Source organism: Hyaena hyaena, unplaced genomic scaffold, assembly GCF_003009895.1.
Source record: "Hyaena hyaena isolate Hyena2069 unplaced genomic scaffold, ASM300989v1 scaffold_16, whole genome shotgun sequence".
In the NCBI taxonomy this organism is placed as follows: domain Eukaryota; kingdom Metazoa; phylum Chordata; class Mammalia; order Carnivora; family Hyaenidae; genus Hyaena; species Hyaena hyaena.
Window position 1 is genome coordinate 5,308,868 of NW_024080650.1, and position 13,095 is coordinate 5,321,962.

The 13,095-nt window shown below is 39.2% G+C and overlaps 1 protein-coding gene across 1 annotated transcript in view; it reads left to right on the plus strand.

Annotated features, from left to right (window-relative positions):
• The window catches only part of PLCB1 (phospholipase C beta 1), a 679,751-nt gene that overhangs the window by 562,562 nt on the left and 104,094 nt on the right, over positions 1 to 13,095 (plus strand). The window contains exons 24-26 of the mRNA XM_039224551.1: positions 3,496 to 3,628; positions 6,366 to 6,419; positions 10,131 to 10,350. Coding sequence (XP_039080482.1) covers positions 3,496 to 3,628; positions 6,366 to 6,419; positions 10,131 to 10,350 — 407 coding nt within the window. The remainder of the gene's footprint in view (positions 1 to 3,495; positions 3,629 to 6,365; positions 6,420 to 10,130; positions 10,351 to 13,095) is intronic.

Sequence of the window (13,095 nt, forward strand, 5' to 3'; positions counted from 1 at the left end):
CAGGCACGGAGTTCTGGGCAAACTCTCTGCTCTTCCAAGCAGATGGCCAGCTTTGGGGCCAGATGTGATCTGAAGATATAGTTTGTTTGGCCTCAGTGATTTAAAATTAGGAAATTTCATACAAAAAAAAGTTAGTTTTCCAGCTTTACTCAAAGCATGGGCATTAATTGGCAGAAGTTGAGTCACAACTGTCCCCTTTCAAAGAGCCCCCTCTCCAGCTCGGGCATGACCCCACTTTGCATTAAATCTGGTCCACTTTGCTCATTTCCACCATTTCCATTAACCGTCTATTAATGTACAGTGTGAATGGCGCCACCTTGAGGTAAGGCAGTACAACCCATCTTGCCTGTGAAGGCATCTACCAGGGTGACTGTGACCCTTGGACTAAGTTAACATTTTCCCAAAGTTTACCTCAACATCCAGCACCAAACCTTGCTGGTCTCTTTATTCTCAATTATAGCTATAAAGTGTATGCCTGTATGTTTACTCAACATTTATCTGCTTTAAAAAAAAAAAACCCTCTGAATTGATACATTATGTCAGTTTTGGGGGTGTTGGGCTTTGTCTTACATAACTTTGATAAGCAGAGACTTATTTTTTCTTCAACCTAACTCAAGTTGATGACTGAGCTTGGTTTCCCAAGGGCGTACAGCTACATGGAACGTCTGCAAACCTGATACAAGGCAAAAATAAGCTGGCTTGGATTCATTCTGAACACACTTCCAACCCAATACCTCCCAAGATATTAACTTTAGTTGCCAAAAAAGCCCACATTTTATTGCCTTCATGGAAGCTGGCTTGCCATCACCTCCTTCTTTCCTCTATCAGAATTTTCTTTTACCCTAGCTTTCTCCAGAGGGCTAATTTTAGCCACCAGTCACATTGGGGGAAATGTGATTTATCTTCCCCATGGTCCCAGACACCTACCAGGCTATAGATGAGGAAGGTCAGATGCCCATAGAAAGGAGTACCTTTCCAGGCAGTTGAGTTTGATGACCATGGGCACCCCCTGTGACTGGGAGGCTGGTGAGCTTTCCCATACCTTATTCAAGCCAGAGGACGAGCCCAGGAGAGAACTTTGTTGATGTTCCTACCTTCCCTTTCATTCAGTCCCTCTTGTGCATTGTAAATGCATATCCTTTATGAATTTTGTGGCCAAACACCTATGGCATTTCAGGCTTCTAAAGTGTCCCACAAACCCAAACACCTGCAGAAGTGAGGCAGGGAAAGTCTAAACAAGTAAAGAGGAAACTACCCTAAGAAGGGCAGAAATCACTCGGTTCTAGCCCATTGTGGGAAATGCAGGCCCAGTGTTGCCAACTGGATTTTCCAAGAAAAGCAAGAAATTCGTTTTATTAACATGAAAGCTCCCTAATGAAAATATTTGGCAACATTGTGTGAGCCCAACTTTTCCATGTGCTCTGTTCAGACCCTACGCTTCCAGTTTGCAATGTTTTCTACGTTTTGTTTATTTAAGTAATTTCTGCACCCAACATGGGGCTCGAACTCACAACCTTGAGATCATGAGTCACACAGTCCTCTGATGGAGCCAGCCAGACTCCCCCAGTTTGCTATTTCTTAGTGAAGAAATAATATATAATCCTTCTCTTTGGCATAGTGATGCTAGGGATAATTTTCCTGATGGATGTAACTTAATAATGCAGCCAAACCATGATTTACCCATCCAAAGTAGCCATTTTTCAATAGGCAGAGTTATATTATGGTGAGTTCTGTAGGCTGGCTAAGCTTCTCTGTTAGGCTCCTACCTTCCCCCTTCACTTCCAGCCACTAGTCCCAGGGTTTATCTATTCCATTTCAATAATACTAGCCCTGAGCAGGTCATGAGAGATATGTAGCAATGATATGCTGAATTAAAATAAATTCTGCTTTCATTTAAAGCAGTTTTGGAACTCATGTTTTAATGATACTTTGGGGGACAGCATAAAAGCCACTTGTGACAGTCATTCTCATCTTACATTTTACAAAAATGTTTTCATATGACCTTTTTGTAATTACATGACAAAATATCACAATGTTGGGCTCTGAATGACTTCTGGCTATTTCCTAATATATTTTTGTACTACAAAGTAGAACATCAGGCTAGCCATTGTCAGTAATGTCTGCCATGAACATGGAAGGCAGTTCTAAGAAAAGAGTTGATGAGCAATTAAGAATTGAAAAGACTCATTGCAGTGGTATGTGATGGCCACTGAGGCAAGTATTTTATAAGGAACAACACTTATCACTTATTCAACAAACATTTATTAAATATCTGTTCCACATAGGACACAGTGGACTAGCTGCCAGAGGGAATGGAGTGGAGATTGAATAAATTCCAGTGCATTTATTATGATTATTCACCACTAATATTGCACAAGCTTAAAAGGTTTATTTATTTTACACACATCTATTTGCTCTTTGCCAGGAACTATTCTAAGCATTTTGTAAATATTAACTTATTTGAAGGGCACCTGGGTGGATCAGTTGGTTGAGCGTCTTGACTTCGGCTCAGGTCATGATCTCACTGTTCATGGGTTTGAGCCCCATGTTGGGCTCTGCGCTGACACCTCAGAGCCTGGAGCTTGCTTTGGATTCTATCTCCCTCTGTCTCTGCCCCTCCCCAACTAATGCGCTCTCTCACTCTCTCTCTCTCTCTCTCCCTCTCTCTCAAAACTAAATAAACATTTTAAACAATTTAATTAACTTATTAGATCCTTTAAACAACCTTACAGTGTAGATAATATTAGGACACCCAGTATGTGTATCTTCATCTCTAAAGATGAGAAAATTGAGGCAGAGACTTACACTGCTAATAAGTGGCAGGGTCAGAATTTGAACCCAGATAAGTTTGACTCCAAATTCTATGCTTGTAACCACTGTACCAATTAGCTACTACTGCATAACAAGCAACTCCCAAATATTATGTCTTGCAACATCAACAGCTACTTACTACTTTTCATGAGTCAGTTGGTCAATGGGGAAGTTTTGCTGCTTTGGACCAGGCTCAACTCATCTTAGCTGGACTCGAAGTCATGTGCTCATGGTCAGCTGGGGCTGGCTGGTCTAGGAGATCCTTACCTAGATGACTCAGCTCTCCTCCACATGGTGCCTCATCCTTCACCGCTGTAGCAGGGGTCTGAGAAAGACAGAAAAAAATTGCAAGTGCCTTTTCAATCTACTTGCATCAAATTTGCTACTCGCTTATTAGGCCAATGCAAATCACATGATCATGCCCAGAGTCAGTGTGGGAGGGCACTACAAAAAGGTGTAGACATTGGAAGGTGTACAAATTGGGGCTTTTTAATACAATTAGCTTACCACAGTCACAGTTCAACACTACGCTATTTTTACTTTGCTTTCTAGATAGTTTCAATTGGGTATTTCAGATTCCAAATGAATTGTAAAAATGCTATCAAATGTAGCCTTGTTGGTTTAGGAAGGTCATAAAAGAACACAAAAAAAATGTGAAAAGTGAAAGTATGTTTATGATTATAGGCTGATCCTGGGGAAACACCATCAGAAGCTCCAAGTGAAGCCAGGACAACTCCAGCAGAAAATGGAGTAAATCACACTACATCGCTGGCGCCCAAACCACCGTCCCAGGCTCCCCACAGCCAACCAGCTCCAGGTAAACACTCTGAAAAGAGAGCCTCCAGTTTATTTATGCCCCTCAAGGAGATAGCATGATTTGGCTCCCGAGAGCATCAAATGAGCAAAGATACACGGACTTAGGAGGATATGTGTATTGAATGATTGATTGATTGAATGAATGAATGAATGAATGAATGCCAAGAGAGATTCGTGAGTGTTCATCTGGCTCTGATTATAACTTCCAAAGCTACAACAAAACATCACCCAGACTTCCATGTCTTTATTTATAATTCACGTGCTGGCAGGGTTTGTGAAGAGTTCTTCATGCATGTTATAAACAGCTAAGCTTTACAAGCATCTTCTTAGTTCTACCTCACTAATTAAGTCTCTGCCAAGTATTCCTTTCCTTCTTCCTCCAACTTATTTTTCAATGACCTTGGGTGTCAACCATGTGCTGAGCACTCTGTTCAGCTCTTCAAATGGATGGATTCATTTCACCCTTATACTAGGGCTATAACAGTAGATTCTGTCATTGTCGCCATTGGGCAGATGAAGAAATTGGCTTTGAGATGAAGGAGTACTTCCTGAAGGCCACATAGCTAGTGAAGAGTGGAAGTCAGGAGGATATAGTTCCCTGTGATCCCAGTTCCTGCTTTCAGTAACTCTGCTTTCAGAGGTCCACTCATGTCTCACTTCTTAGAAAAATCCTTTGATTTCTGTGCAGCTAACTTTGACCTTTGATCTAAGACTACAAGAGGCAATTCTCTCTCATATGTATGTCCTCTTTACCCAATAGGTGGTAGGCTTCCCAGGATAGGCTTCAATTTGATGCTTCTTTTGCACAGACCTGAGGAATAGCATGTACTTAATAACTTGTTATTGAATGGGCTAATATTAAATAAAAAGGAGAAGAGTTTCCTTTTATGAAGGTATGGCTTCCTGTCTCCTTCCTTTCTTGTTCTACTACAGCATGGTAGTGATGAAATCCAAATCTTTTATTTGGGATGGGAGAGTATTTCTCATGGGGGAGAATCAGATTTTAAAAAGAACAAACCCTGTTGAATTTGTATCAAATGTGCATGACCTGCGGCCTCTACTTTTAAGAAAGTTGTTGAAATCAAAAACGCTCAAGAAGGTTTGATCATAAAGAGTGATATTTTCAAATGAAGATTTTTATATATCCAAATACAAACATTTTGAGCACTTCTGGAATACAAATAGGTCATTGAAATCTGTGAATAAATAAAGTCTTATGCTTTGGAGAGTAAAAGAAACTTTGGCATTTTAATATTTGATTTTCTTAATTGATATTTTGAAATAATTTGACTTACAGAATTGTTTTTAAAATGGAACAGAATACCTTGCAAAAATGGTCTCCTCTTCCCTAGTGTTAACATCTGTCAGAATCATGGTACAGTTAGCAGACCAGGATATTAACGTAGGCACGGTACTTGGAACTGAACTACAGACCTGATTTGAACTTCACTTGCTTCCTACTGATGTCTTTTTATCGCTCCAGGTTCCAACTCAGGATCCCACATTGTATTTAACTGTCATGTCTCTTTAGGCTCCTTGAATCTATGACAGTCCCTCAATCTATTCTCTCTTTTATGACCTTGATACTTTTGAAGAGTACTGGTCAGTTATTTTGTGGAATATCCCTGTTTGGGTTTGTCTGATGTTTTCTCATGACTAGAGTGAAGTTTTGCAATTTTGGCAGGAATATCACAGAAACAATGTTGTGTCTTTCTCAGTGCATGATATCAGGGAAGCCTGATGTTAGTATTTCTCATCATCGGTGATGTTGGATCATGTGGACAAGGTGGAGTCTGCCTGGTTTCTAAACTGAAATTTATGATTTCTCCTTCAGAGATAATAGTCATCTTGGGGGAGATACTTCAAGACTATGCAAATACTCTTTTTCTCCTTAAACTTTTGTCCAATAATTCTGGTATCCACCAATGAGTGGATTTTGCCTGTCACAATTCTTTAATGTTTATTTTTATTCTTGAGAGACAGACAGAGAGACAGAGACACAGAGAATGAACAGGGGAGGAACAGAAAGAGGAGACACAGAATCCAAAGCAGGCTCTGGGCTCTGAGCTGTCAGCACAGAGCCCAACGTGGGCCCCGAACTCATAAACCAAGAGATCATGACTTGAGCCAAGTCAGATGCTCAATTGACTGAGCCACCCAGGCACCCTATTGTCTATCACAATTATTATTGCCTGATGGTCAGCATTAGATTTTTTTTTTAAGTAGGCTCCATGCCTGCACGCCCAATGTGGAACCCAGTGTGAGGCTTGAGCTCACAACCCTGAGATCAAGACCTGAACTGAGATAAAGAGTTGGATGTTTAACCCACTAAGCCACCCAGGCGCCCCAGCGCCTGTTTTTCTAAAAACAAAACAAAACAAAACAAAACAAAACAAAACAAAACAAAAACCTTGCGATTCTTGATTTAGCCAAAAGGTGGCAATAGCATTACTAAAACAGAATTTGTTGACAGGAGTTTTGCTTCAAAGTGGAGAGATGTCCTTTCAGCCTGTATATGAAGTATATAGATTCATATTTAATTAGGTTTGCCTGAAAGTAACAATGAAGACATTGCTTAGAATGCTGTGAGGGTTGTTTTGTGAATGATTTTCTCCTACAATTTGTTATTTATCCATAAAGAGACTTACACTCAAGAGCCAAACTTAGTTATTATACGGCAAGAATACAATTTAAAAGTTAAAGTTAAAGGGGCTATTTCTTTTGTTTCTTTATTTCAGGTTCTGTGAAGGCACCTGCCAAAACAGAAGATCTTATTCAGAGTGTCTTAACAGGTAAATGTCACCCTTTTCACCCATGGAACTAGGTAGCTGAATATTATACAGTATAGGTATTTAGAGAGAGGAGATTTCCCTTCATCTCTGAAAAATAACATATCTCTTCTCTAAAAACATCTACAGATATGCAGTCCTAACTAAAGCCACATTACATGATGTAATCACGTCATCACAGAGAAGTAACTGTATTTGGCAGATAGGACTCTATTGGTATAAAACTAATATATTTTCACAAGATAACTATTATAGTTTTTTCTTATTTTTTACATTTATTTATTGTTGAGAGATAGAACAAGACAGAGCATGAGTGGGGAAGGGGCAGAGAGAGAGGGAGACACAGAATCCAAAGTAGGCTTCAGGCTCTGAACTGTCAGCACAGAGCCCGACGTGGGGCTTGAACCCACGAACCGTGAGATCATGACCTGAGCCAAAGTTGGATGCCCAACCAACTGAGCCACCCAGGCGCCCCACAAGATAACTATTTAGAATCAAATGATAGTTTCATACTGTAGATATGACCCAATGAACAGGAATCCATGCCTTCCCAAAGTGCCGATCATAAGCCATATTTTAGAAATGTAGAATGTGAACCATTTGTGACTACAGATCACTGAGTGTTTAAGAACTATGATACAGTTGGGAAATAATTTATATTTGGTTAGGTCCTTAAACTAGTGGGACTAAAATTGGCACAGGCCACACACAATGAGCAGCATGTAGCAGAATTTTGGAAATGTGTAGAGTATTTGGCCCAATACACAGAAGAAAGGCAAACACATGTTCACCACAACAATCTCTATGGGTAAGAGCCAAAAACTGGAAACACTCAAAATGTCCATAGACAGTAGTATAGGTAAATAAATGATGGTACACTCACAGAGTAAAATGGGGTACAGCTATAGGGATAAATAAACTATGATCGTACATAACATGGATAAAATTCACATGCATAAATAATGTGGAGGAAAAGAGGCCAGACACAAAAGAACACAGTCTTTATAATTCCCGGTACATAAGGCTAAAAACAGACAAAACTAATTTGTCTGTTAGAAACACGGATTTGGATTATCCTTAGGAGGGGAGAGGGGATGCAAAAACTGAAAAGAGGATCTCCAGGGCGCTGACAACATTCTGAGTTTGATCTCAGTGGTGGTTCCTGAAGCATGTTCCCTCTGTGAAAATGTGTAAGGCTATGGATTTATGATTTGAGTAATTTTATGTGTGTGTTCATATTATCCCGAAATAATATGTAAAATATGCATAGAAAAATTACTTGAAGAATGTATTAAAACATGTTCTTAAAGATTTAATTCCTTGGGAAACAATTTGATGTTAACACATAAAACAAGATTCAGCACTGTAAATACAGCACGACTCCAGTGTTATTTGGAATACATAAATGTGTAGACAAAAGGCAGTGGGTATGTGCCAGTGTATTAGCAGTGTTATCTCTGGGTGGCTTATTTCTTTATGTGAATGGACATTACGTCTATGCTTAAGAGCATATTCAAAGAATAGCCTTTCATCCACAGACAATAAAAACCAAAAAAGGTACTTCCAGTGCAATTGTTTTTTAAATCATAGGTTGGAACATCGCAAACCTTGTTGGTAAACTTGCTGTAACTGAAGTTCTCTATACCATTTTAAGGAAGTGAGATATAATCGAGCACCAAAAATGCAGCAATTCCTAAAGATTATAAATTCTTAATATAAAAGTTATTACACAACCATAATGAGTCCGTTTGGGCCTGAGGGAAACCATTAGATAAATGTACCTGATTCTTTTCTGGCCTCTTTCTTGAAAGGAATCGAATGTCAGGAGAATAGGCATATTATAAAAAAAAAAAAAGTGAGCATGTTTCAATTGCTTAACGACCTTAGCATTTAAGAACATAAATTATTCTTCTGATTTCAGTGTTTATCCACTAGATAACTCATTTCTATTCAGATCTGTTGTTTATCATGGCATATGTTATTTCTGAATCTCTTGACAGTTCTAAATATTTATGATAACATATTTTTGTTCCTAGAAGGAGAAAGCTCAAATGAAAGGATGGAAACATATGAACTCTGACTTAATTTAGGTCAAAATATATGATAATTCATTGAAGTTAAGACACCATCAATTTTAAGGCACCCTGCTATTCATGGATTGCTAAGAAAGAAAAACATCAACAAATTGTGACACTCCATACAAAGCTTCTTAATTTCAGAGAGGTTAACATACATTAAAGATGCATATTCTAGAATTGATGAAATATGTCAGTAAAATAGAGAATGGTTTAAGGTCAATCATTAAATGTTTTCTAAGCATTGGATTGAGATCGAGCCCCGTGTTGGGCTCCATGCTTACAGCACAGTGCTTGCTTAGGATTCTTGCTCCCTCTGTCTCCGCCCCTCCCTTGCTCAAACGTGCACTTTCTCTCTCCCAAAATAAATGAACATTAAAAAATTATTATGTAGTAATGTATGCTACCACTAACCCTTGTAGTACCTTTGGGTAAATCATATCAAGGGACTTTCCCCCTCCTCAAAGCACTTTATACTGGAGCACTTGTGATAAATCCAAGCCTACAGTGTGACTAGTGCCCCTTAGAGAGAGTGCTGTAGAACCTCTATGATCATTTCTTAAGCCTCTATATGCACACTTTCAGAAACTGTGTTAAGAATCATACTTTGTATGATTCTTTTGTTTCATCATAACAACCCTAAAAAGTAGTAGAAATGTTGAGGTCCTTGAAGTGGATCCTGTTGGTGCCCATCTAGGTTTCCCTTACCATCTGATGCACCCATGTCTAGCTGTGGTGAGTGTTGGCCATTAGCAGTTAACATCATATAGCTTCCCCTTCTCTTGGAAATTGCTCTCAGCTGAAGGGAAGACCCCTCTCTAGGAGGTTATGCCTCCCCTCACTGACTTTCTCAAGTCAAGATCCAAAAGGCTGACCTTCTTGCATCAAGGTGAGATGCATTCTGTAATACTCCGGAGTGCCGGAGTGCCCGAGCAGACAGGCAGAAGCCAGGCTCCAGCTGAGACCACACCACCCCTCGGCTCCTCCCTCTTCTTTGTCCGCTGAATGCACTTCTTCCACCTGAGCACTTCTCTTTTTTTTTTTTTTTTTTTTTAAAAAATGTTTATTGTCAAATTAGTTTCCACATAACACTCAGTGCTCATCCCCATAAGTGTCCTCCTCTATGCCCATCCCCCCTTCCCCCCACATCCATCAGTCCTCAGTTTTTGTCAGCATTCAAGAGTCTCTCATGGTTTGCCTCTCTCCCTTTCCCCTACCATTTCCCCCCTTCTTCTCCCCCTTGGTCCTTCGTCAAGTTCCTCCTAATCCTCCTATACGTGCAAACATATGATATTTGTCCTTCTCTGCCTGACTTATTTCGACCTGAGCACTTCTCAGTAAATCACATACCCCTGAATCCCGCCCACGCCCCCTCCTCTTTCTAGGAAGCCCAAACTTTCAAAAAAAAATTATGAGTGAAGAGATTGGGTCTTGGAGAAATTTGGTGACTTAATCACAAAAGTTAGCAAATGACAGAGCCACACTGGAACCCTGATATGTTTGACATGCAAGCTCTGCTTCTAAGCTCCAGTTGGCTGGGATCAAGCAAATATTGCTGAAGAGGCAGGTTGCTACTCCTCTTTACATCTGTGTTTGCAGTCATTCCACATCTGTTCACTCTTATACTCGTTTGTTGCAGAAGTGGAAGCACAGACTATCGAAGAGCTAAAGCAACAGAAATCATTTGTGAAACTTCAAAAGAAGCACTACAAAGAAATGAAAGACCTGGTTAAAAGACACCACAAGAAAACCACTGACCTTATCAAAGAACACACTACAAAATATAATGAAATTCAGAATGACTACTTGAGAAGGAGGACAGCTTTGGAAAAGACAGCCAAAAAGGATAGTAAGAAAAAGTAAGTTGAATGAGTACTTCTGGATTGTTTTATAGCATGAAGGAAAAGAGTCCTTTACATGGGTTTTTGATGTTTTTACACCATATTTTGGATACACTGCAAGAAGGAAAGCCACCTCAGCTCAGTTTTGCTTGTGGACTGAATGTCTTTATTTGCCTGCATCCTAAGAATAGATATGTAGGAATCCTACCCTGGATTTCTGGCCTGTGGGCCCAATACTAGTTAGCCAATTTCCCATATTATAGCTGCCAACCTGACAGGTATGAAATCTTGCTATGTTCTAGAACCTAGTCGAAGAGGTGACTTGTTATAGAAAAGAGAAGTCTCAACTACCATTTGCTGGCCTTGTTGAAATCCACAAAGCTTTGTACAGATAACCCTTATGTTTGGGCGTAGGGGTCCCCCCAGCCCCACATACCCAGACCTTGACCAGGAGAAGCATCTCTCACACATTCATTCAAACAACATTAATTGAGTGCCTGCTGTGTGCCCTTGGGAGTCAAGGACAGTCACCAGACTTACACAGTTATCACCCATAAGTAGCTCGCACAGCAATACAGGAAACTACATGAACATGGAAGCCACTGTCATTGAGCTGAGTCTACTCCATCCTTTCTTTCATTTCCTTACAGAATAATCTTACCTTGATGTCAGATTATAGAAAGAGGTAAGAGTTGACTTCAGATCCATATTGTGACATATGATTTAACATGTACTTAACTTAAAGGCACAATCAAAACCAAGTACTTGGGCTTTAAAAAGCAACAACATCACAATTTTGTAGAACTAGAGTAGTCTTGGAAGCTATCCAGGTGAACTACAGCCACTTCTTCAAGGAGGAAGCCGAAGGCTAAAGACATTAACATTACACACAGGTACACAAAGAATTCAGGTGAAAACTTGGCCTCAAATTTCTAACTTTCTGTTGTTGTGTTAGATATGTGGGCGCTTATTTATTCACGTATTTGTTCACTTAGTAATCATATCCTGAAAACTCCTAATAGAGTATTGAAGTAACTTATGAAAGAAGATGTTTGTAAAAATCCTATGAAAATAGAAAAAGAAAAACAACACACATATACATAGTCTGAGTGGCTACCAATTATCCAATTACCAATTATCCAAACCTGCTGTCCAAGATGGAAATCACTAACCATATATGACTATTGAACCGTTGAAAAGTGGCTCATTAAAATTGAAAGGTGCCGTAAGTATAAATTATATAGCAGATTTCAAAGACTTCATATTTTAAAAAAGAATGTAGCTCATATATTTATACTGATTTATATTGATTTTATTTTCATAACATATTGAAATAATATTTTAGGTGTACTAGGCTATATAAAATGTGTTGTTAAAATTAGTTTCACTCATTTCTTTTTACCTTTCAAGGTAGCCACTAGTTTTAAATCATATAGAAAAAACCAAATACATGGCCCATGTTACATTTCTATTGGACAGTACCCACCATTTAAAGTAATTTCTTTCCTTGAACACTGAATTTAGCTCTTAGCTTCTGAGAAAAGGGAATATGGGTTAGATAATTCTCCTTATTGGATTAAAGCAAACTTTCTTGTTTTTCTAAGAGAGACAAACATTTTCCTGGTATTAAATTACAAAAGAATTCATCTCATGGATCTTATACAGACAATGTTAGGCGACAGAGGATAATGTCTTCAACCTTGTTTTTACAGCAGATGCAGAAACACTGTTCCCTTGATTATTTTTTATACTTCTTCTCAAAAAGTAAACAAAAACCCTTAAGCATCTAGTATCAAAAGATACATCAAGAGAAACTTTTCTTCAAGAGACAAAGCCTCTGAGGTCTGATTATGTCTGTCTATCTCCCGTTACCTTTGATGCACATTAAAATCCTAAAAATACCTCAGAGCACTAAATGGAAATAATGTCCATTAGAGTAGTTTCTTATCCAAATATCCACCATCTCAACTGAGGTTTCCACATCATGGCAAAAGCAGATCATTCAAAGATAGTTTCTGTCCTGACACTGGTGTGCGATGATTACATTGTTTTTAAAAACACAGCCTTTGCTTTCCTCTGGTTGTTTGTCCCTGGACAAGCTGCTCTGGGCTCCTCCATACTGTGCCCTTAGGCAAACTGTCTCATGAACCTCAGTTTCCTCAAATGTAAGTTGGAGAGAATCATACCTACTTGCTGGGTTGCTGTGAAAGCCAAAAGTAGAGAGTGCCTGGCACGTGTAGGGTGGTCAATAAATTTGACCTGTTGTCTCTGCCACGGCCATTGTAGTGATTGTGGCTGACTGAAGAAACACCTTTCTGTTCTGGCTACACTGACTTCCTGCTACAAAAGATAATATATGTGTCTCATGTTTATGCCAAGATGCAGGTCACCTCACCAGTGCTACTTATAGTGATATTGACAAATAGACTTGTATTTTTGCCAGAATGCAAGGTCACAAATGTCATCCACTCTCCGTGCTGCCATGCCATTTTATGTATCAGACTCCATGAGCCTTGAAGAGTGTTTATTCTCATTTGGCATTGCACATAAAAATACAAATAGAAACTTCTGAGGGAATTCTGCATCACTTATTTGCCAAAATAGGATCCTAACCAACTGTCTTTCCCTGTAATGCCATCAATTCTGGCCTAAATCAAAATGAAAGCAATAAGAATTAATGTCAGCTGAGTCAAGAAATGTTCACCTATTCCACCTGGCCACAAATGAAAAACAGAGAGTCAGAATCTGATGTGCTAGACATCT